Source organism: Chanos chanos, chromosome 8 (genome assembly GCF_902362185.1).
Source record: "Chanos chanos chromosome 8, fChaCha1.1, whole genome shotgun sequence".
Classification (NCBI taxonomy): domain Eukaryota; kingdom Metazoa; phylum Chordata; class Actinopteri; order Gonorynchiformes; family Chanidae; genus Chanos; species Chanos chanos.
The window spans coordinates 36,716,433-36,741,086 of record NC_044502.1 but is presented as its reverse complement, the minus strand read 5'-3'; the positions used below and the strand labels follow the sequence as shown (position 1 = coordinate 36,741,086).

General features: G+C 40.1%; 1 protein-coding gene across 1 annotated transcript in view; it reads left to right on the top strand.

Moving 5' to 3' along the window:
• Positions 1-24,654, top strand: part of nek11 (NIMA-related kinase 11) — a 48,406-nt gene that overhangs the window by 12,843 nt on the left and 10,909 nt on the right. Inside the window, exons 3-14 of the mRNA XM_030783161.1 lie at positions 3,138-3,256; positions 3,704-3,768; positions 4,170-4,296; positions 7,190-7,339; positions 7,873-7,951; positions 9,537-9,616; positions 10,483-10,599; positions 11,358-11,451; positions 11,828-11,945; positions 16,528-16,676; positions 18,673-18,733; positions 21,640-21,745. Coding sequence (XP_030639021.1) covers positions 3,138-3,256; positions 3,704-3,768; positions 4,170-4,296; positions 7,190-7,339; positions 7,873-7,951; positions 9,537-9,616; positions 10,483-10,599; positions 11,358-11,451; positions 11,828-11,945; positions 16,528-16,676; positions 18,673-18,733; positions 21,640-21,745 — 1,265 coding nt within the window. The remainder of the gene's footprint in view (positions 1-3,137; positions 3,257-3,703; positions 3,769-4,169; positions 4,297-7,189; positions 7,340-7,872; positions 7,952-9,536; positions 9,617-10,482; positions 10,600-11,357; positions 11,452-11,827; positions 11,946-16,527; positions 16,677-18,672; positions 18,734-21,639; positions 21,746-24,654) is intronic.

The following is a 24,654-nucleotide window of genomic DNA, read 5'->3' as shown; positions in this document are numbered from 1 at the left end:
TCATCCATTGGTCTCACCACAGTTACCCTATTGAACCCACACAAACACACACCACATACACACCCACAGAAAAACTGAGAATGTTTATGACCCCACAGCGTTCAGCACCTGAATGATTGCTTGGTAATGACTGAGTTGACGTTAATACAACAGAGAGGCAGTTTCTTCCCCAGAGTGATACTTCGCCATGGTTACAGCAGTCATTTCCCATCTCACAGGGCTATCTGTCACCTGGCTCTGGCAGTGTGCCAACTACACCACTAAACTTCAGTTCTCAAACGGTGTGTTTAGAGGGGCCTGGAAGAATGCCAGTGGGGGAAAATGATTAGATGCATATATTTCAATAAACTGTCATAATATATTTAAGATGTCTAATAGCACTCCATCAAATTCTCATTAGGACACAGAGAGAGAGAGAGGGAGAGAGCGAGGGAGACAGACAGAGTGATTTAAGCATTCTTGGCAGAGAGTGTGGTCAAAATGCAATTGTTGACACAGTGATTCCATTTGTTTATATTCACAGTTGAAGCGAACTCTTGAACTTTCTGTTTATATGTACTTTACGAACTATGATTGCTGCACTTCTGTAAACGAATTAATCAGGAGAAACTAATGGGTTCTCAGACATATCAGTTACATCCTAATGACAGCCTCAAGATGATGATAAGCACTGTTTGTCTATGAATGTGTTTCTGTGTGTGTGTATGTGTATTTGTCTTTGCTAAACCCTCACGCTCTAAGGAAACACTAAGCAAACGGTTCCCATGGGCTAACATGCAGGAGGTCTTACACAGAGAATCTCCTAATGAATCAGTAAACCCATCAAACCTCTACCCAGGCAACTCACCAGGAAGCCCCCCTGTGTGCCTCTCAATAAGTCACACACATTAGAATGAGAGGATTCAGCTGGTAATAGAACTGACTCTTTCAGACCTCGTATGATGCTTAGTTGACAGCGAGACGAGTAATTTCGATGATGCAGGCAAAGATTTGCACTGTGTTCAGGCGGGAATGGGTCAACAGTGGTCACATTACTGTCTGAGATTGATGTATCCCTTAACACTGTTCAAGGAAAATAAGATGATCTTTCATTGTGTTGCATGCTGACCTCAATCCAAGAGTTATCATAAAGCTGAAATGCGTCTGAAAGAGTTTAGGAGCCGATGGAAATTTTCAGAAAGTGATATATGGAGATCAGTCCAAGCATACAGAGTCAATCTATTTTCGAAGAATTCTTGCATTGCATCTGAAATTGAATTGTTTTCATAATGTATATATTTATATCTTTAAGACTGGCTGTTATCGATCGAATAGTTAGATTAAGCAAGTTTTAGTTTAGCAAGTTATTTAATATTTCACAGCCTTCGACAGATTTCATGCCTGATCGGAAAACTCAATTAAAGGCATACTGCTGAGTAGGCTCTGCATTTGTGAGTTTGTATGAGCAATCTAGAATTCCTCTCTTTTTGCCTCTCATTCTGGCACTCACTTGTTCTCTCCATATTTCTTTCTCCCCCCCTTCTTTCTCTCTCTCTCTCTCTCTCTCTCTCTCTCTCTGTTCTGTCTCTCTCTTTTTTACTGGGGCAGCCTGTGGAATTTTCCAGGGAGCATAGACCTAGTGCCAACCTGTAGAGGCAGGGTTGTGTGGGGCACAGTATGAGAGAGTTAAACTCCATCTTCATCTATGATACATTTTGGTTACCAACCTCTGGCAGCAGTGGATATGTCAGATGGATATGTTAGTAACTCAGAAATGACACATTTTTCTTTTTGGTTTGTAGACTGGTGTCTCCATGTTTGTGCACATGTAGGAGTAAGTACTGTGAACTTCTCAGGTAGCATATACAATCCACCACTCTGTTACAAACACATAGATGTATCAGATGTCCCTCCATACTATAAAATGTGGCCAAACTCGAACAACTTGGTCAAAGTATGTTTTTTGTAATAGAAGCTGGTCAGTACCTATGGCGCGATGTTAAACCTGATCTTTACAGATTCAAAATGATATAGAAAAATTAATTTAGTGGATGTAGTTCTTGCAAAGATTTGAGCAATTCTCTGGATGATCTTTAATTACTTTTTAAAAATGTGCTTAACATTTTAAGTTGAACTGTAATTGTGAAGAAACTTCATGACCTCTAATGTTTCAGACCATGATTGTTGTTCTATCCTATCCTTTTTTACATTTTTTAAAAATTTTATTTATTTATTTATTTATTTATTTATTTTAAGGAATATGGGCTCCTTTGAACTATTCCCAGAGGACCTGAAAACAAAAAACAGGAAGCTTTTACAAAACAGGAACAGGCTTTAAACAGTTCTCTAAGTGCTTACAGCAAGCAATTTCAGCTGTCAGAAAAACTGTCAGATGATAGAGGTGAAATGATAGGTTGTCCCTTTTTGACATGTACACTCACTGTAATCTACCCTGGTGTTAGATATACGTCTACATTTTCTCATGTACACATGTTTATGTACCAGTGACATTTTTTGTTTTCTATCAAAAAGGTTTTAGTCTTGTTTCATTTGAAACTCAAAACTATATTGATTTACCAACATGGTGACTGTATCAGTGCATCAAATATAAACAACTGAGGAGAAGAACATGTAATGTTCCGCACTAAAATATTGAAGGTGAAAAGACATTAGATATTTAGCAGCATAGCTTTTTTACATCTGGAATGTCAAAATCCACAACGAAGTACTTACAGAGAAGAAAGATGTAGGTTTGGGAATGTTTATCACCTTATCAGTTTATTCAAATTGTGTGGTTAAATTTCAAATACGCAGTTTTCAACATGCAGGAAGACCGGAGAACATTTCTGACCTTGAATAGTTCTGTGAGGAAGAAAGGGAGAAATTCCAGAAGTGAGAATAGAAAGACAGAAACAAGAAAAGTTTGGCGGCTGAAATATTTGTCAAAAGATCTGTTCCTCAATGCTAATTTAAAAGTGCCCAAACCTTAAAATATACCATTTTTTTTGTTTAGAATCTGTAAAGAAAAAATCATAATTATGCATTAAAATGTACAGAACAACAACTTGTTTAACTTTGTACCCTGTAAAAGTTGGGTCAGCTTCAATTCACATTCATTAAAGATACACTCTCCTCCTTTTTTGTTGTTTTTATTAAAGGACAGGGATCTGGACTGTAAATTAGAAGAACTGAGGGTAGCTGGGCAGAGCCTGTCTGAGAAACAAGTGACTGAGTGGCTGATCCAGCTGCTCCTGGGAGTTCACTACATGCACCAGAGGTAGGGCTGGAGGCCAGGCATGCCTGTCACTGCCTTTTCACTTCATCAATGGGAAATATTTTGGTTAAAGAAGAGGAAGAAGAAGAAGAAGAAGAGCAACAGAAACAGCAACAGCAACAACTAAGAAGGAGAAGACGAAGAAGAAGAAGAAGAAGATGATGAAGAATGTGAATAATAGGAATAATAATAATCACTGTTGTCATCAACATCCTCATATCTTGAAATGCTTTGTAGTTGTGGAGCTGAGATGGTTGCTAGTCAAATGTTTTGATGTTTTAAAAGCTTCCCCCTGGATAAGTGTGGATATGGGAACGTAGGCTAGCCGGGGCACACAGCAGGGTACATTTCAAAACTCTGAAACATGAATTTCAAATTCCTTTCCCTTTACGTTGCCTCTGTATTTACTGACTCTTTTTTTTTTTTTTCTTCTTTACCTTTCTCTACCAGGCGGATACTTCACCGGGATCTAAAAGCTAAAAATATTTTTTTGAAGAGGAACATTGTTAAAATAGGTATGTTTTCCTGCAGCGTCCCACAGGAAACCTGTGCCTTTTGCTTTTGGATGTTCATGTAACATTTAAAAAAAAAAAACCTTTTAATAACACAGAGGACCAAAGAATTTCACTTTATCTTCACAGGCCCTATTATTGTGACAGCAGCTGATCCCTATTTCTGAAGAGATATGATTATTACCAAAGAGTTTCAAAGTGAATTCATTTCTTTACAGAGACAGAAAGGAGAAATATAACAACAAAACCAGTCCTCTGAGGGCTTAGACATGATGACTGTTTTATTGTAGAAGGCCACATTAAATAGTACTACCACTGAATCATGTCTGCACTAAATAACAAAAAATTGCTGTGTTTACAGTACACACAAAATATGTTGAAGCAGATGTTTACTGCTTGGTCAGGTGATTTTGGGGTTTCCTGTCTGCTCATGGGATCATGTGACCTGGCCACCACCTTCACTGGCACTCCTTACTACATGAGTCCTGAAGCCCTTAGTCACCGGGGATATGATTCCAAGTCTGATATCTGGTGAGCAGCGCACATGTTACAAATATCATACACTGTCATAGGTTGAGGACACCTTTTCTTATTCGAATATTCTGGGTAGTGTTTGGTTTTCTCCGTTACTTTTCAAGTGAGTAAGAAAAAAAATGCCATCAAAGATTTTGCTAACATAAAGCAGCTATTTACTAGCACTTTGGCTATATTTAGGCAGTGTTCAGATTCACATTCATCGCAGGTGTGTCTTCCTTGGTATGAAGAGTAGGATTTGCCTAAATAATTATTTGACAGTTTTATTTTTTCCAAACTGTTCTTAAAAGCGCATATTAAAGGTTTTTTGCCCTAAAAATGTTTAAACACCTGAGAGATAGCCACAGATGAGTGCTGAGATCACACCTGGGGGTATAAAATGTGCGAGGTATATCATTATTCCCAGGGTAGTACTTTCACCAGCTGTTCCTTCAGTTTTGAAGTTTTTGCAAAGAAATGGTGAGATCTAAATAGCTTTCCATTGAAACACACCAGTCTGTAATCATGTTAAGAGGAGAAGATTATTGCTATCATCAAAAACCTAGGTGTCCCTGACTTTTGATAGCCAAAAAAAATTTGAATATTTGTTACAAGAAAATTTTGCAATCTTTTATCACTATATTTGATATGTGAAAGATAATTGTACTTATTTTTGCTAAGGCACATAGTATATGCAGTTTCTGTGACTGTGTGTTTATGCTTACTTCTAGCTATCTTTCTGAAGGCAGCTTTTTTTAAATGATGTGAAACTGATGCGTCATGTGTAAACTGGCACTGTAATCTGGCATTTGCTTGAAATTTGCTGCATACATGAAAGCTCTCAGATGATGGGAGTAATCTCAGACTTTTACTGAAAGCTGCAATTAGTCAGAAGTGTAGGTGAAGATACATAATAATACAGGCATAATGAAGCAGTGTGCTGATTCCTGCATACCCGTGTGGGAAAAAAAGTGTACTAAAGTGTACTTCGGAGATGTGCACTTTTTCTTTAAAAAGTGTACTATTAATGCCCACATTTTAATCGCACTTCAGTTGGTACTGGATGCACTATTTTGGAACAATTTATTTGAATTTAGGAATATTTAAGTTATATTTGATTCAGATTCTAGTAGAAATTTAATACACTAAATGCTACTTTGATATGTTATTTTGGGACACTTAAGTTGCATGAGAAAACAAATCGGTATGTGCTTCAGGAACAGTAAATAAGTGTTGTCGTGGTACTCTTTCAAAACCCTTTTTGGATGTGTTAAAAAAGGTATATATACTGAGCTTCACTGGATTTACATTTAGACTAATGACACTGCTTTTGTTTTCTTTCAAAATACGTCATTTAGGTAGCGCTAGCATAAATTAGATAATAACTCACTTACCTTTTGATGTGGTAGGAGGGGCGGTACATCATTTACAAGGACAGTTACAGTCACAGTCATTGAAATGCATTCCAGAACAGTGCGCTAAAGTAATACTTGAAATATATTAATTTAGAACATACTTTTTGAAAACACATTCAGGTATGCTTTAAGGGCATGTAATTAAAATACATTCAATTAAAAACATACTTTTATTTCTCTTTGGATACTGCAAATATACTGCTAACATATTTAAGTATACTTCTTTTTCACAAGGGTATACTTGTCCTATAAGTCTGCATTTGAATTCTTAGGGAAGTATAAATTGATGAAATGAGAGGCTCCTGAGGACACCTGCAGCTCAAAATAGCCAGTTCCAGTACCTGCTCAAATCCAGCACACTGAATTGCAAAGATCAGCACTGTCTGTATGTCCCAATGCACCTGTCCTCTTGTCCCCACTAAATCCGTTCTTACCAAAGAAGTGATCAATCATGAGCCTACAGGAGGTGAGACAAGGAGAGGGAGATCAGAGCTGTGTGCCCTCTGGTCTGCCCAGACTTATAAAGCACTCTAATGAGAGGAGGACCATCCACCCCATGTGGCTGAGTGTAGTGGGCCAACCATGCAAACCAAGCCAGGGAAAGATAGGTTACATTATGCTGTTAGTTAATGGAGGGAGAGAGAGAGAGAGAGAGAGAGGCAGGAGCCTGGATAGGAGCCTGGATAGCCCTTCTAAAAAGGCTGTCCTTTAGAAAAGTCATTAAAGTTGTCAGACTAATTCAACCTGTTTCCCAAAGCCTTGATAGCATCTGAAATGACAATGCTGATATTCAACGTTCTCCGTATATTATTTTGGAATTTTATGGGAATAGCTCTATATGATCTTGATGCAATTAATACTTCCGTCAGTGCTTTCATCTGCAAAAATGTTCAGTGTTTCTCATATCATTATATATTCTAGAATTAGTCAAAACTCAGATTTTAGCAGATATTCAAAGTGACTTCCAAAACTTAATATAGAAGATGAAATGACTTTATTTGAAAGTGGTTATTGATGGCTATCACCTCTGACTCACTGCTATCTGCTTTTAGTCTCAGTGTGCCTATACTGCTGTCTGGTTTGCAGTATTATTCATTGCGAATATCCCAAAAGCCTAAATTTATATGAGATCTCTGACTAAATGCAGGATTTGCCTTTCCTTCTTGATATGAAGATCCTCTGAGCTATTATATTCTTTGTAATATGAAGATGGTTACAGTTGCTCATTCAATTTTAGACAATCGTGGTTTTTGATTACACTTCCGATCAACATCGGTGTCTTGTCTCACATCCACGTAATGTATATTTAAGCGCTGGCTTTTATGATCTGATTGCTTCCTATATGGAGATTAATTTGACAGTTGAGCTTGGCTGCCGCACACTTCACAAGCTTTGCAATTTTCATACAGACTGCTTTCCATTTGTCTCTCTTCCTATTCCATCAGTATGTTTCACCCAGCAGTATGTGAGTGGTACTGACTCTTTGCCTCTCACAGGTCCTTAGGCTGTATTCTCTATGAGATGTGCTGCTTGGAGCATGCCTTTGAGGGACATAATTTTCTGTCAGTAGTCATGAAGATAGTGGAGGGCTCGAGTCCATGCCTTCCGGATACATACTCCAGAGAGCTCAACTCAATAATGCAGAGGTATGAGTCTCCATGCACAGGCCTACATTTTCTTTGACACTATGACACTAAAGAACTCAAAATGCCCAAGTGAAATCAAATGACCCCCCTCCCTCCCATCTCCCCTGCAGGCTTGGGCCACTGTATTTCTCTTGTCATGCATGAGTAGACTGATAGACTGAACCATTTGAAATATGTCTGGTTGAGTTGATTGTCCACCAGTTTATGGAAAAAAAAAAAACCCTTTGAAAGTCTGCAGATCTGAGTTTGATATTTGTAGCGATTTGTGGATTCCGTCATGAATGGTTCACAGCTTCCAGCAGTCTCTTGATCAGGATTACTTGGCGTAGTCGTGTGATTCACGTAATAATTAATAAATAAACGTGACTCATTATCTCAAAGCATAATCAGACATCCTTTGCTGTCAAAAGATTGCATCACCTTGATGGATTCTAATAGATTTTTTTGTTCATTCTGTCTTTCCTTCTATCTTTTTATTTATTTATTTTACTGTACTATGGCCAACTTTTTTTACTCTCTATTTTTGGCAATAGTATGTTGGAGAAAGATCCTTTGTCTAGGATCTCTGCAGCAGATGCACTGAGGACAAAATTCATTGAGGAGAACATGCAGGTAAGCCCTACAGAGGAGACCAGACCAATCTGATCACAGCCGGGGGGGGGGGGCGGGGGCATTACGAGTACTTGTATTGGCTGCTCACAGGACTTCCTGTAAAGGTTAATGCTGTTGGCCATTATGCAGCAGACAGTATTTGATTACTATGTACTGCTGGTCTAGCTCTATAGATTCCTAAAGGACAGTTATAAGTGTTCATCTCCCCTTCGATTACCTGTCACATTTCCTCACACGTACAACCCTGCGTCTAACCTTTCCAAATTCGGCAGATAAAATGTCAATGATTGATAGTGTTCCTTCGCGCTGAAGTTATTGACTGAGATACTTCCAACTTCGGGAAGCGTGTCTACACTTGCCTGTTTTTCATACTCAGGGCAAAAACTTCCTTTCGAATCTCGTCCGACCGCCCTGATGTTGAGATAGAATTACCCATCTGTTGTTTGCAGGCCGGTCTGTGTACATTTAACAGCATGCTGCACATTGCAGAGTTGGCCAGGAAAATGTCTCTGTTTTCTGTAACACATTTAAACTGATTTTGTTGTGTCGTACAGATGGACAGATAAAGAAGATGTCCAGTGTAATATGTGTTTCTTTATGTGTGATACACACCCATGATGCTTTTCAATTCTTGTTCATGCATCCATATTTTAGTGATGATAGGAAGTGACAGTTATAACACCAGCACATTTCACATGGTGCACTAATTAGTCCAAAGGTGGTCTAAAGTGATAACAAACACCCTTACACACACACACACACACACACACACACACACACACACACAGAGAGAGAGAGAGAGAGAGAGAGAGAGAGAGAAAACCACCCCCTCTGGGGGCTGTGAAAGCTCTTTATGGGGTGTGCCATGCAGAAGTGACTGTGGTATCACATCCCAAGAAACATATAATCAGATATAATCAGAGGGGTTGGGCGTCTGAGAGATGACACTAAAAACAATACACTTTGATGTCATTTTCTTTCTTTTATTGCTGTGTACACAGGCTTTCATTAGACTTGTATAATTTGTGTCGCGCAAATTTCTTTATTGTTCTGCAAATGTACTCTCTAGATCTGACTCCCTGTGGCTAAGATGCAGTCTTCCACACAACCCCTTTCAACCTCTTTAAGAATTCAGGGAGAGGGAGAGAAACAAAGCCTTCTGTAGCTGACCCACATACAGAGGCTCTTTATGCAGGGTCTCAGACAAGCGGCTGTATGCTTTGTGTGTGTGTGTTGTTTTCTTTCATCATCACACTGCCTCAGCAAACTGTACATTTTTGGAAGGCACTGGAGAGTCCCATTAAGTGATTTATGTATCCATTAAATATGTGTCCATCTTACATTTTCTCTGTTTGATTGTTTCTTTGCCCCTCTCCCACTGCTCCCTCTCTCTCTCTCTCTCTCTCTCTCTCTCTCCCTCTCTCACTCCCCCCTCTCTCTTTCTCTCCCCTCTCTCTTTCTCTCTGTCTCTCTCTCTCACTCTCTCTCTCCCCTCTCTCTTTCTCTATCCCTCTCCCCTCCTCTCTCTCTCTCCCTCCCTCTCTCTCTCTCTCTTTCTCTCCCTCTCTCTCTCTCATATTCACAGAGTATAAAACACAAGTTTTCCGGTCTGACTCTAAGAGATAGGTGCTCTGGAGGGAACACTGCACAAATTCTCAGAGCAGTGTGGGTAACTCTGCACTCTTTCTCATAAAATCAATGACAAGAGGAAAGGAATAGTTGCTCAAACTCTCACTACATTTTTTTTGCATGAGGAAAATGGCCATTGAGCCACAGACACCGAAAGACCTGTTAAGTCATACGCACAGTGGGTTTCTGGGAACAGGGCAGTGACTCTCTTTTGTATCACACCTGCTCGTCAGAGGGGAATCTAAAAATATGCACCTCCAATTCTTTTGTGACACTTTGCAGTTTGGGGGTGTTAATCAGGTGCAACTAACAAGTGGCTGTCGCCCATGAATTTCCCTCATCCCTGAACACGCTAATTAAAGATTTCATCACCTACGGTCCCATGCCAATCACAATAAGCCTCGACCTAAAAAAAAAATGTCTAAAATGTCAAAATTGCATTGTTCTGGATGTCTTTCTAACACGTGGCAGACATGCATTATGAATCAGGTGTTTTCCAGCAGGCGTTTTGCAGAGATATTAGGAGGCTTATTTAAAACCTTGACTAAAAACGACCAGTCCACTTGGCTTCCGTGTCCACTGAAGCACAAATGCCCATTTTGTGCCCACTGAAGCACAGCATGGGAAGAAAATGTCTTGTAGCGAGATTGATGTACACATGTTAAACCTGATGTTATCAAAATCTAGCCCTATTAAATGATCATTGCAGCTTTACACCTTGACATTTCTATTTCTGAGAGTACAGACTATGAAAAAATTGCAAATGTTTAAACACACTAATAATTTGCTTTTAATGAGTTTTTTTTTTTCCAGGAGATTTTATTTTAATACAGCCTAGCAGTGGTCTTTCAATCCACACAGCCTTCACTGCTCTCTGTGATTTCTGCTCCTGGTCTTAACAGACGGAAGGTTCACCTGCAGACATTGCGGGAGAGGTCAGAGGTGCAGAAGATGACCCCGAGAGAGCGCATGAGGCTCCGGAAGCTCCAGGCCGCAGACGAGGAGGCCAGAAAACTCAAGTGAGTTACAGAGCAGCAGTTACAGTGCCTACCAGCAGAATTCACAACCTTTTAAAACTCAGTGGTTTTCCCATCACATATACTGTCCTTGGAAGCAAAGCAATACCATCTGTTCACAAACTCTTTTAGGGTTAGAGTGCTTTGCTTTTTGATGGCAGTCTTTTCACCTGAAAGTTAGATTTTGCAAGGAAAGGTTTGGAGGCGTAGCTTTGCAGAATATTTATTCATTCACACTTTGCGCTCACTGAAAATGCTGCTGTGCTTTCAGTTGTATTTGGAGTCAAATTTAATCATGTGACAGATGTCCTCAGTACATTCTGCACTTTCCATACATAATAAATGAGAAATCAGATTGCGTCTCTCGTATTTGATTCCAGAACACAACAGGTCCTTCTCAGGCAAAAGATTAGCAGACAGTTAATTATATGAGGTGTTTGGATCTTAGATGAAGTATAGATGTGCTTTAATTCAGTTCATTTACCTCTGCACTAACCCACTCACACATTTTAAGTTATTTTTCCATATATGTAGGCTATTCTGTAGTTTTCTCATTCCACCATAAATTAAAAACCTGTCTCTTTTTGCTTGAAAACAAGACATACTCTGTCACATCCGAAACTAGTGCAGCATTTAATAATGGAAACCTTTATTGAGCACTTTCAAAACTGTTTCTCATTAATATCTTACACTGACTCCAGCACTGTTGTGGTTTTTTTTTCTTGTATTTAGCTTTTAATCTTTTTAACATACCTTGACAGGCTAGTTGCTGAGGAAAAGTATCAAGAAAATCGTCTTCGCGTTCAAGAATTTCGGTCTAGAAATTTCCAGAAAGTCAGTGTGGATGTTTTAAATGTAAGTTTTTCTCTGCTTTGGTCAGGGTGACATTACAGAAATGTGACGTCAATCAATCTTTTTCTTTGAATATGAGCTTCGGCACTATATTTTAAAGGTCAGAGTGAAACAAAATAGATTTTACTAAATTTAGTTCTCCCCATTCCCTCAAAGTTCTCACTGAAACTCCAAACATTAAACCTCAAACTTTTCCCTTGGCATTTCTCTGAGCAGTTGTTCTCTTCATGTAATTGCTGCAATTAGCCAAGTCCTCCGCTCATCAACGCGCTGTCTGTATCCAACATTTTGCAACTAAGTTTGAAATCAAGGAAAATGAAGCGCCCACTAAAAACTTACATAAATGGAATTTTTCCCCCCCCCTGTGTTTGTATGAAAGGAGAGGGAAGAAAACACTGCATGCCAAATTCAACAAGTCACGGCCCAGAGAAATACCCCAACAGAGCACCCTGGGCCAATGGGAGATCAACTGTGCACATCTGAATCGTTGGGCCATGGTGAGTGTTTCACAACAACAGCAAATGAATTTTAGGGGTCAGGTGGACAAATAAGCAGATATGAGATGACAGCTGGTATCTGCATTAGCCATCAGGGAGGCTAATATGAATCTGAACATTAATGGGAGCCTCTAGGAGGTACGGCCGTATGTGGAAACGGAGCAGGTAATAGCTCTATTGAAAATGATAAGCATCTTAGACCAGGTGTGCAGGCACTAAACAAAAAGGGATCAGGTGCTTTGTGCTGCTGGCTGACTTGCTAACTCAGGGGGTAGGGAAAGCTGTTTATCCAGAATGTCACAGACTGTGGCCCAGAATCCTCTGCAAGTAATGAGGAAAACGGAACCCCGTGCTGGTCAGTCCTATTCTTAAGGCATGGACAAAAACCTTGGGGGATATAGTAACAGCTTCCCTGAATAGGCCTATCGAAAGCAATCCTTAGAAATGACTTAGTTTTATCAAACTGTCAGCAAGTGCTTTCTTGAGGGAAAATGTGAAGGAAACTGAGTTCCCTTGATGATAAGATTAATTCTTTTTTTCTCTCTCTCACCGCAGTGTTTCTCCTAATGTCTGTTTGATGAAATTAAGTCTCGTATCAGTCTCTGTGAAAACTTCAGTTTTTCATCAGAAAAAGGTTTTCCCTTTTTCCCAGATCACCATTAAAATTCAATGCCTTCTTGATGCTTCACTGCTTCTCTCTCTGCGGTTACACTCTGAACTGAACATTCAACAGGACATGTTACCAGAAGTATTATACCTTATAGAGTGTTGTGCTTTACACACACACACACACACACACACACACACACACACACACACACACACACACTCACTGTGTAGTCAAGTGAATTTAGAATGTAAACTGATTAATCTTCCACAAAAGTGCCTGTTAAAGTGTGTAAAAAAAGAAAAAATTCAGTAAGTATATTATACGTATTTGTATACATGTATATATTCTTTTTCTCGTTTCCCCCAGAGTGTGGCTGAGTGCGGCACACGACGTCATGAAAGGAAAATTGCCAGAAGCTCCTGAGACTGTTTAGCTTAGAGCAGTTGGTGTCGACGATGGTTGAATGATTTGTTTTGCTGTAAAACAGAGCAGTACCAGGAAGATCTAAGAGTTAGGTCATGTGTTTTCAGCTTTGATCCTGTGTATTGTTGTGCTTTGCTTTGTTCTTGCAATACCTCTGGAGTTCCTTACTGTAATATATCTTCATGTATTGCATAAGTGGTCCTTTAAGGTCAGTGGCAGGGCAACATACAACCACAGAGCCCCAGAGCTTACTGTCCAACAAGCCTTTAGGCGAAGGAGTTAGCCTCCTATCAAAGGATAGTGGGACATATGCCAACTTCAGAAAACATGCAGCTTAAAATCATGCATTATTTATACCTCTTTAAAGATAAAGGGTTTACTTTGAAAGTTGGGACAACAGGAAACCAGTGTGGACTGATTCTTCTCTATTCATGTGTCAAGAGTTTTATCTTGAGCACCCTGTTTGTTGAGCCACCTGCTGTTAAGGAAAACTAAATTATGCTCCTACGTGCATTCACTGCATTGATTCCATGAAGGTCAAGTGATGCTCTTTATAAGGAATATTTTTGGACAGTTGATCTAGTTTGACATTATCTTTGGGAGAAGAACAAACCTTTTCACACATGCTCTTTCTCTGAATAGGTAAATGCATCTCTTTTTTTTTTTTCTTTGGAGTGGCATGATAATCCATGCAAAACAAGTTAACAAGAGTTACATTTTTAGACTTTTTTTCTGAACAATGATATATATTTGTAAATACACATTTTAATGACAAGATCGCAGAAGTGTTAATAAAGGAGAAAAACAGACTTTTGTCACCAGGATAATATACCCAACGCTGTCAGAATATCTGCAAAAAAATGCTCATCATCTTATTTTCTTTTCAGCTGCAAAAATACATTTTTGAGTGTTCATCTGTTTGCCGGTGTTTTTTTTTGAAACTCCGTAAATTACAAGAGAAACCTGTTTTAGCCACGATAATTCACTGTGCCTCCTCACAATGAATCTCCATTACTGTCATCATCATTATCCTAATCAAAGCTGAGCCGAACGCAGGCAAAAACGCCTCCTTGACCCAAAAAAATCGAGTTGTGTGATTGTTGTGACGATAAATCTTTGAGATCCTCTTTCAGGAAATGCAGCAAGGTTATCCATCTGCTCCTCTCCTTAATTACTTTAGCCCTGTAAATTACCACGGAAATTAGATGTTTTAAACGAGCGAGGTAGGGGGAACAGCAGTGTGCGTAGGCCCAGCGAGAGAAAGGCAAGCCCTGACAGATGGAAGCAATGTGTGATGTGCAGATCTAATAAATTTTTCACTGTGTTATTAAATGCAATATACTACTACTATGTCTTTACCTCCTTTAAGTCTTTAAATCATTGGTTTTCTTCTAAATACTATATTAAGGGTTAGGAGAGACCTTAGCTAAGATAAGTAGTGAGTGCCGAATCTTCTCCCCGACACAGCTGTCGTAAATCTGCTCTGCAGCAGAGGAAGCAGAAGAGATAATAAGTTTGTAGAAAATCATTTTCTGCTCACTATTTCTCGCACAGAAATATATGAGATTTTCCCATATAGAGGATGCCCACCTGTTTCTGATATGGGTGACATTGGAGCGATGCAGTGGTGTGTACAGTTGATAATACTGTGTACCGAAAGTTTTGAGGCTGTTCTGTTGCAGAGTAAATAAATAACAGATCAAAGGAGAGAATAGCACTGATATTACACTGTAAGACTGTTTGTTTGTTTTTTTTCATTAGAAAGCTCTCAGAGGCAATATTTAGTTTTCAAGAATTTCATTATCTGTTAATTATCAAAACAATACATAGCTTTAATTTTTTTCTAACAATGAAGCTGAGGTCTCAGTAGAACGGTATATGTTACCAACGTTCTTACTCTCTCTGTTTCTCTCACTCTCTCTCTCTCTCTCTCTCTCTCTCTCTCTCTCTTTGCCTTTCTCTCTCTCAAATCTGTTTCTGTTGATTGCTGTTGCCTATACCTGTTTATCACATCTATCTGTATCTCATTCTTGCTCCACAGGTGACATGAGTCTATCAGTTAACCAATCAGTTCACCAGTTCATTACCAATATTTTATGAAACATTATGCTTTACTACCATATGAGCTTTTTTTTTTCACTGAGACAATGTTTCAGCCACTGAACAGGCAGATGACAACACAGGGGCCAAGAATCAGCCAGGTGCCTTCACTGTAGGCTTGTGTAACCTTGACAGTGCAAGTCAGAATGTGAATATAAAATACTTAATGAATAAAAAAAAAACAGGTAATCCTTGTTTGCATAAGCAATTCAGGTGAGGCATTAACATTGCTAATTAAAATCAATGAAATCTGGTGCCAGGACAGGGTCGACCGAAAATGCTGACCATCTCTGGTAACTCCTGAGGTCATTTAATTGGGAAAAGCTCATCATTTATCAGTCTCATTTGTCCCTGTTCATAGATTTTAAGACGCGCAGCAAAAATATATCCCTAGTGTTTATTGAACCCTGTTGAGGGGGTGGAAGAGTTCTAAAGTTATGAGGAGGAACACGATGTTCTAATAGTAAGTTCTTCTGTTGCCAGCTTACACCTCGATGACTAAAAGCACGCTGTTCCTGCCAGCTGAACGGCATTCGAATGATTGATTGAATGGAGTGGAAAATGAATCTTCATCTACGTTCTTATACTAGATATCCACTCAAGACTGATCTCATTATCAAAAAGAGGTGTCCAATGGGACAAAGTTGACAGAACCGCACAACATAACAAATGATTTCATTTCCTCAAACCCCAAACCTGATTTACCTTGGGTCTAATAGTCACCTTGAAAGAGTGTGAAAGAGGTTCTCCTGTAGATGGACTGTACAGTGTGAGATTGTTGTTTTGAATTGAGACTGAGTGCGCTGTGTCTATAGTTTTTTTTGGATCTGCTTTAAAGACTCTGCCAAAGATGGCATCTTTCTCCCTTTCTCCTTGACGACCAGTTTGGTGCTCAGGTGGAAAGTGCTAAACAAGAAAATGAAATCACTCAGGCGGGGAATGGGAGAGTCCTTCAGTGTGGAGCACAGTTGGATTCACGCCCTTTCGCTTCTCTCTCCTTCCATCTCTCCCTTCATCTTTCTCTCTTTCAGCCTCTTAGTGTGACCCAGGAACTGGCAGCACCAGGCCAACTAATAGGATCACTGGCATGAAATAGTGTAATTGGGAATTAGATAACCCTGCCAGACCAAAGCGCACCTGTGTGTGTGTTTGTGTGTGTGTGTGTGTGTGTGTGTGTGAGATGTTCATATGAGTGTGACATTCTCTTCCAACACCTGCTAGCTATTACAACTGTTGGCTGACCCTGTGTAGATGAGATGGGCTTTTCTGCTTGGATTCTTGCACATGTGGTTTGCCATTGGATCGTCCAAGTTTAACATGACACACATGCAGTACATTGCACATTGCATCAGGTGATACCTCCTAAAATCCATCATGTTTGTGTACGTGTGTGTGTATGTGTGTGTGTGTGTGTCCCTGTTCGTGTGCGTACGTGTTCGTCTCCCTCAGACATTCCTGAAGATCCGCAGAGTGCAGAGGCTTATTATTATGAAGAGAGATTTGAGTCCTGTTCTGAGGAAGAGGAGGAGGAGGAGGAGGGGGAAGAGGCCCCTGAGGAGCCCGTGCCATCAGACACCTTTCATCAAACGTTCGGACAGGTGAGGAGAACGAAGCTGTCTGACAGGGGGAGAAGAGGTTGTCAGTCAAAATCTGTCTACGGTCTGACTGAGCAATGTTTAAGAGAATATGAAATTCATCTGGTCTCTTCAGGCAGCTGTCTATCGATTGTGCCCCATGGGGGCTCATAGGGCCCGTGTTTCATGGTAAAAAAAAAAACAAAAAAACCCAGCTAATTCTGAACTAAATAAGTTACATGGATATTGTCTGTACTCCCATATTTGCTGTGAATATAAGTTCTGCTTTCTACTAATATGTGCTTTCTAGTTTATTCCATGTTCAATTACAGCGGAGGTACACCGACTCCCATATCTCAAACTCAAAGGCTGGAGTGGCCTAAGTACATATTTGAGCCACGCTGTCTGCCCAGCACTCAGCCTTTCTCTCATGCCCCTCTGTTTTATCCTTTTGAATTATTCATCTGTACATTAGCTCATGTTAGCATAGCATCACCCATGACATTACCACAATTTGCCATCTTTTTTTTTTCTTTAAATGACCTGCTCATGAATATGAGACGCAGCTATATGTATCTTATGCATTTTGTCACAATAATTCAACCAAATACAATGTTTGTACAAGAGGGCAATCTGCATCAAAAATATTCCTGATCATAAATCATCACCTAGCATAACGCTGGTTAAAAGCGTCTGCGAAATGCCAAATTACAAATTGTAAATTGTAAATTGTAACGCAAAAGCATATCACATACATAGCAAAAGGTCTAATGACGTTAACTTTGGTTGGTGAAAAAAGATGGAGGATGTTTTTTTTTTTCAGTGTGACCTCCACACCAGAGGGACCAGAGCAGAGCGGCAGAATCCACTCATTCATAAGTGGGTAAAGTGCATGAAAGGCACACTGAAGCCCACAGGCTGCTTCCTCGACCAGCTTCTCAGTCCGCAATCCAGCCTCCGCCAAGCTCACCATTTGGACAGACGGGCCTAGATAGATTAAAACTATTTGTCATTGTTGGAGGGGAGGAAAAAAAAAAAGAAATGGCCTAAGCAGATGAGACTAGAGACTCAGATGAAATAGACTTCTGCCCCAGTGGATATTTGATAATTAGTTCCTTCGCAGAGAAAAAGGCACTGGTTTGCTGAATGTTTTTTTTTTTTTTTTTTTTTCCCCAATTGTGGGACGGCTGTTTTCATGTGGGGAGCGGAAGAGGGGGCGCTGAAGGAACTGCATTTATTTTAAAGGAAGATTCTTTTGGGCGCTAGAATTTTTTGTTTTATTACTGTTGTTATTTTTTGTGTGACCAGCATACTTGCTACACATCCAATTCCAGAAGGAAATACTCCCACCCAGATGCAATTACAATGTCCCATTCTTAGTGAAATTATTCCTACGCTTCTTCAAAAACCAATCTGAGTGCAAATCTTGAGCTAGACCTTGAAGAGGAGATGTTGTTGCCTTACAGTGGGGACTACGATGATGAGGATGATAATGATGATGAAGATGCTTGGTGCTTTACCGCTACCTTTGCCTCAGTTGTATCTCACTCTCTTGTGTCAACTTTACTTGTTAGATGCCATTGGGACCTAGTGAAATCCCTGGAACTCCTAACAGGAGGTCACACACAAACAGATGTTCTTACGGCCCTTATCCTTGAGCATCTTTCATTTAATATCTTTTGGGTCTGGTGTCCCAACTGACACAAAGTCCTTCTTTTCATGCAGGTGATTTTGGTGTCCAGTGGCCTCTTGTTTTAAACCATTGTTCTTGCGGGTTGGTGTATTGTGGACATCTGTGATTGATGAAGTCAGTATGCACTGATAATTTGTGGGTTTCTATGCCTCAGCTTAGACCTCAGACTCCTTCCTCAGCCTACAGAATGGAAATGAGTCTCTAGAGCTTCATAATCAAGGCAAAGGAGGCCATATGGTGTGTTTAATACTGACCCCAGTATCCTCAGAAGCAAGATGGAGAATTCTTTGTCTAGTGTGACCTCCACCTTCTCTGTATCTCCCACAGGACAGTGACCTGGAGGCCATGATCAAACATATGAAGAATGTTCTAGAAGGTGATTCAAGTGGTGAGTACATCCTTCACTGTCTTCTTCAAGCACATCACAGAAGAATAAAATTTTATACTATAAAATCAATACTTTCTATGGTCAGAGGTGAGCAATGATCATTTATCCACAGTGATATTGTATATGAATGGGTTTTGGTACTGTGCTGTTTTAGTAAATAGTACAAGTCACCACACTCTGAATAGACCAGGAGCACTGCAGTTCAGTATGCCTGTTTGTCCAGTGTATTACATTCTTTCTCTGGTTGATTCATAGTGGTTGTAGTCCTCCTGCTATAACACATAGTTTGTCCCTGCCCTATAGCACAACACTCTTACATACACTCTCTCTCTCTCTCTCTCTCACACACACACACACACACACACACACACACACACTGAACTATTTGAGATATGACATTCCTCTCTATTTCTGACTGGCCAATTAGATGATAGGTCAGCAGAAATCTCATTCTTGAAGGTCAAAGTCATCCAGGAATGACACATTGTCGTAAAGCATGGCTAGCATAATAATTTAGCTTGATACAGAATGATTGATTAACTGCTTTAGACAATTGCATTCCTTTCGACATATTTGATATTGATGAGTATTTTTCTCATGTTGAAAGTGAAGGGAAACTGCTGGACAGTCTTTGTTTTTTCTCTCCTAAAGGAGGCCTGGCATTTACATTGATTAGGTCATTTCTGTGATGCTATTTACAGCTGCTAGCCATATCAAGTCCACTCTCCTCACTTCCTCATCGATAGTGTTGGAATCAGTATTTCTGGAGCTCTCAGTTTCTTCCATGACTTGTATTTCCTCTTTAGGTTTCATGTGCACTGTGTCAGTGTTCTCCTTGTTTCTGATTTTTTTTCCCTTAACGTTGATTGTAATATTTTGCACAACATTTAAATTTTATTGTATAATTATTCTTCCAGTCAGTGTTTCTCGCTTGTACAATCGTGTTTGTGTCCGTTCCAACAGCGTCAGCATACTGCATGCGTGTGTGTCTGTGTGTACTTGTCTAAAAATATAGTTTTCACCCTTAAAATCATAGAGTAGACACAATAGTAAAATCACTGAATAGGACCATTTTACAGGTTTTGTTGTTTTTAGTAAATCTAAAATGTGAGAGGTTTTTTTTTTTTCTTTTTTGTTTGAGTCATGGTTACAATTAGGGTTTGGGTGTAGGAGAGAGAGAGAGAGTAGGAGAGAGAGAAAGAGAGAGAGAACAAAAGCAATGAACAGAGTGGTATCTTGATTTCCAAATCGTTGGGGGGAGCCTGTCCTGTCCATCTCTGAATTAAAAAAATGATGAGACTGTGGTTCTGACTCTATTTGAAAATCCTGGTGTCAGCAGTCCTTCCACTTGATATCCAGTAGACTCGAATTTGTCTTTTCGCTTCCAAATTCAGCTGCCTTTCTAAACTCACGAAGATGAATGACCTCAGTGTTGGAATATTAGATGAAGGGTAAGAAATCTTTTGATCCAGCATCAGAACTGAACACTAAACAAACAGCCTACAGTCTTGCAGAGGGTGCTAGAAATGCAAACAAATTAACCTACTGATATACAGAAATAATGTCCAACAGATAATATATAGTTGTTGCTTGTTCCACCATCAGCAAACACACACACACACACACACACAAAGAATCTGACCAGGCCCAGTGAACCAGAGAGCTCATGTCAGTGTGTTTGACAGCTCAGAGACTCCTCTTTTCTCCTTGATCACCTGTGTGCGGGGAGCTTTCAGATGTCTGATTTTATTCACTACTGGCCTACATAGAACAAGAGACTAAACTTCACATCTAACACACAAACTTTCCCTTTTTGCTTTGAAATCTCTTCTTTCTCAGCTACAACAATTGAGCTTCAAATCCAGTAATACTTTATATCGTAAATATTGTCCATTAAGCTGTTTTTCACCCTGCTGTTCTGAAAGCTGATGGCTCCTTTTAAAGATACATCATAAATTTCCTTGTAAAATTCAATCAGATAAGCATTTTTTATTTATTGTCCTGGAGACGGCTGATGTTTTGCTGTTGGTTTATGTAATTTATTTCCTTGTAATATTTTACCATCCTATTCAGGAGGTAGTGTAGATCTATAATACCCAGCCCTGAGTGATACATAGAATCAATAAAAAAAAATCAGCTGTTCCAAAACAGCTCCAGTATGTTGTTTAGATGGATATGCCTTTTAATGACTGAAGTGGCTGAATGAGTCAAGACAGTATCATTACGGAAATGGCAGATTTTTTAAAGACTCTGCCCCCACAAAAGTGTGATGGTCTTTCACTGTCAACAAATGGAACATGACACTGTTCATTATTTCCAGGAAATGTAGTAAGAGAAAGAGATGATAGTTAGTATATCAGAGACTATTCAAAAAGCAGAGTAGACAAGATGCTGTGTTGTGATTGATTGCTTGACATTCTCTGCTATGGCCCAGTAATCAGCACATTTTTCAAAAGAATAAAAGCTTCCCTCATACAGACCCAGAATTTTGGTTTTGATGCTATTTATCTGTAACTGATATCGTTAAGTATCTCTGTGTGTGTGTGTGTGTGTGTGTGTGTGTGTGTGTGTGTGTGTGCATGCAATGGTGGCTTTCTGGGGACAGGTAAGTCCCCAGTAAGATAGCACAATCTGACAAAAGTGCCTGGTGAGGACCAAAATGCTGGTCCCCATTAGGAGAACAACGTTTTTCTAAACTATATTGTTGTTACTGATCAAACAAAAAGTGTCAAAACATTTCTTTGGTTAAGGTTAGGGTTAGGGATAGGTTAGTATTCTTTAGTTACAGGATAATGGGAGTCAAAGGAAGTCCCCACTAGGATATGAGTACAAACGTGTGTGTGTGTGTGTCTGTGTGGTTTTGAAAATAAATCCACACTAAAAAATTGCTATGTATGTTGTTTCAGGAGCTGCGAGTGTTGCACCAGAGAGATCAGAACCTCTAACAGCTGCTCAGGGAACCCGCGGCATTAACTGTACCATGGTGAAGAGCAGAATACAGCGCATGAGGGAGTGAGTACTGCATCCTCAACACTGACATTAACATTGCCCACTTCCACTCCTCATGCTCTTCTCAGTTTCATTCTCCATAAGGGGACCCAGCGAATTGTGGCTCCATGGTCACTGGTGTGAGTTGGGCCTCATACGCTTTCCTTTACTTCAGTCTCCCTGCCATACTGCTGCGTCGCTTTAGTCTTCATCAGAGCTCTCGAGGCGAGAGGCATATTCCTGTATGCTGAGAGTTTTTCTGATGAATTCTGACTAGATAGTTTGACGGGGGTCATTTAGACAGACCATTTAAGATGTTCGTGTTGCAAGCTTTAAACGAAATGTTCAAACTGTTAACTTTAGCTGCAGACCATTCTCTCCCACCAATGTGGACAGGTCGGTGTGATTGACCCCTCAGTCACACTAATTATCAGACAGAAACACTTGGGAGCATGAAGTCACTTCCTGAATACCATTTCAGATGCGTGAGATTATGGTCAGTGGGCATGAGGAGTCTGAAAAATGTAAGCAGATCCTCAAGCTTAAGATTAGACCAGGGTTGCCAACTTTATATTTTGTTTTTGGGATTTCCCAAAGTTCACCACCTTTAGTGACATTTTTTACTGACATCCATGACATTGCATATACGACATATGGTTTTAGTTAAATGTGTATTTGTGTCCTCTGACATTTCTGATTGGCAGATACACTGACCCACATATCCTCTTTTTAGCCAAGTCACATAAACATTAATGGTGTGAGTGTGTGTTTTACATTGACAGATGAAGTAGTGTGATGGCTTTTTCCACTATGCATAATGGGAGCGTCTGAGAAGTACTAAGGCACTGAATAATTGACTAATTACTGTCAAGTACTAGGACTTTGCACAAACTTTTAAGTGGAGGAATGGAGTCGGGGTTGGGGGAAGAGGGGACAGACGCTGATGTCACAATGAAAAGTTGATTTAGCTGGCTATGTGGTGACTCACAGGATTCTGCTGTGTATCTCTCTAAGGGGTACTAGGCTCTCTGGAGACAAGGTCAGATGAATGGCTAGTTAGGACAGGTAAACTGTTTTAAGTAGATATAGCATCGGTTAAGGGGGGAAATTTAGTTTCACCCTAACCCTGTCAGTACCTGGAACCTTTTCACGTGTGGCAAGCTGATTAAAGACTATTCGTACAGCCAACTCCTCCAGTGCTGAACTGTGGACTCCTGTCAGGCAGGATAGCATTTTGGAGGAGTCCCATGCACACTGAGATCCCACAGAGGGTTCTCGTCAACCCGAGACAAGGGAGTGTGCTTTGAAAGCTATCATTCCTTTGGTGTTTCATGCACTGTCTGTCCTGCCTTGAACTGCGCTGTGCTGCTTGCCATAAGGGATAGAGTAGATATGGTTATGTGCCTTTTAGAGTGTGTTGAATATTGAAGATTGCTATTCCGTCTCTGCTGTGGGGTCTACTGAAATTTCTGTGTACATTAACATATATGCACTGCCTGGCCAAAAAAAAAAGTCGCACGCTCTAATATTTCGTTGGGCCGCCTTTCGCTTTGAGTATGGCTCGCATTCGCCACGGTGTTGTTTCGACAAACTTATGCAACGTCACAACATTTGTTTCCGTCCAGAGTTGCATTAATTTTTCACCAAGATCTTGTATATACGACAGGATAGTCGAACCACTCCGTAAAGTGTTCTCCGGCACATCCCAAAGACTTTCAGTGGGGTTAAGGTCAGGACTGTGTAGTGGCCAATTCACGTGCGAAAACGATTCCTCGTGCTCCCTGAACCACTCTTTCACAATTTGAGCCCGATGAATCTTGGCATTGTCATCCTGGAATACGCCCATTCCATCAGGGAAGAAAAAATCCATTGATGGGATAACCTGGTCATTCAGTACATTCAGGTGTTCAGCTGATTTCATTTTACTGCCACATAACGTTGCTGAGCTTAGACCTGACCAACTGAAGCAACCGCAGATCATGACACTGCTTCCAGAGGCTCCAAATCTAAATGGCGACTTTTTTTTTGGCCAGGCAGCATGTATATAGGCCTGTATATTTGTTGCCAATGAATCTGGCATGCATTAGTTGTCTTGACCTTTACAGGTTGTCTATAAATTGATACATGCTGATTGCATGCTGTTGTTCTGGATACAGTGTGCTGCACTTTACTAAATCCCTTCTGAGGGTTAGGGTTAGGGTTGAGTAGCCAGTATTGTGACAAGCTTTTACTATAATTACTTGCTTGAATAGACGGACAAATTTGATTGTGATTGTGGGTTGCATTTTCTGTGTGCTCTGACACTGACCCAGGTGTCTGGTGATAAGTTTTTGATTTATTGTTATAGAATTAGTATTCAGACTGGCTATATACCTGTTTGTTTCAAGGAAAACTAATCGTTACAGGTTTGATGCTGTTATGGAATGTTTTACAGACAAACAGTCTCAACATTGGTTCGTAACAGGACATAAATTTATAGTTCAGCCACCATGGTTTTGGCTTTTAGGTATTGGCAACTGGATAAGAAATAACTGTTATTTTGTTTAGTTCATGCGTAAGTGCAGAAGCCATCAGAAACAGAATTGCTAATACAAGGTACAGAGTAAAGACTGACCCATGGACACTTAAAGATCAGCAGCTCCTACCAACACAATGCCTCTCAAGGCAAACCTAATGGTTAGAAAGATCCTTGATACAGCAGCTAGCCTACAGGCTATTAAGACCTCATACATGCATCTATCACAGTTTCTCTCCCCAAGGGCAGTGAGTGTCAGCTGTCAGCAGGACGACTCGGAGAGGTTCGATCACATCATTTCCTTAGGGATATTAAAAATCTGAACCTACGTCTCTGGCTTGCAGAATCGCTGTGTGTCAGCACTGAGTCGAGCACACATCTGTGGGAATTGCCCACTGTCACACAATGATTGCATCAT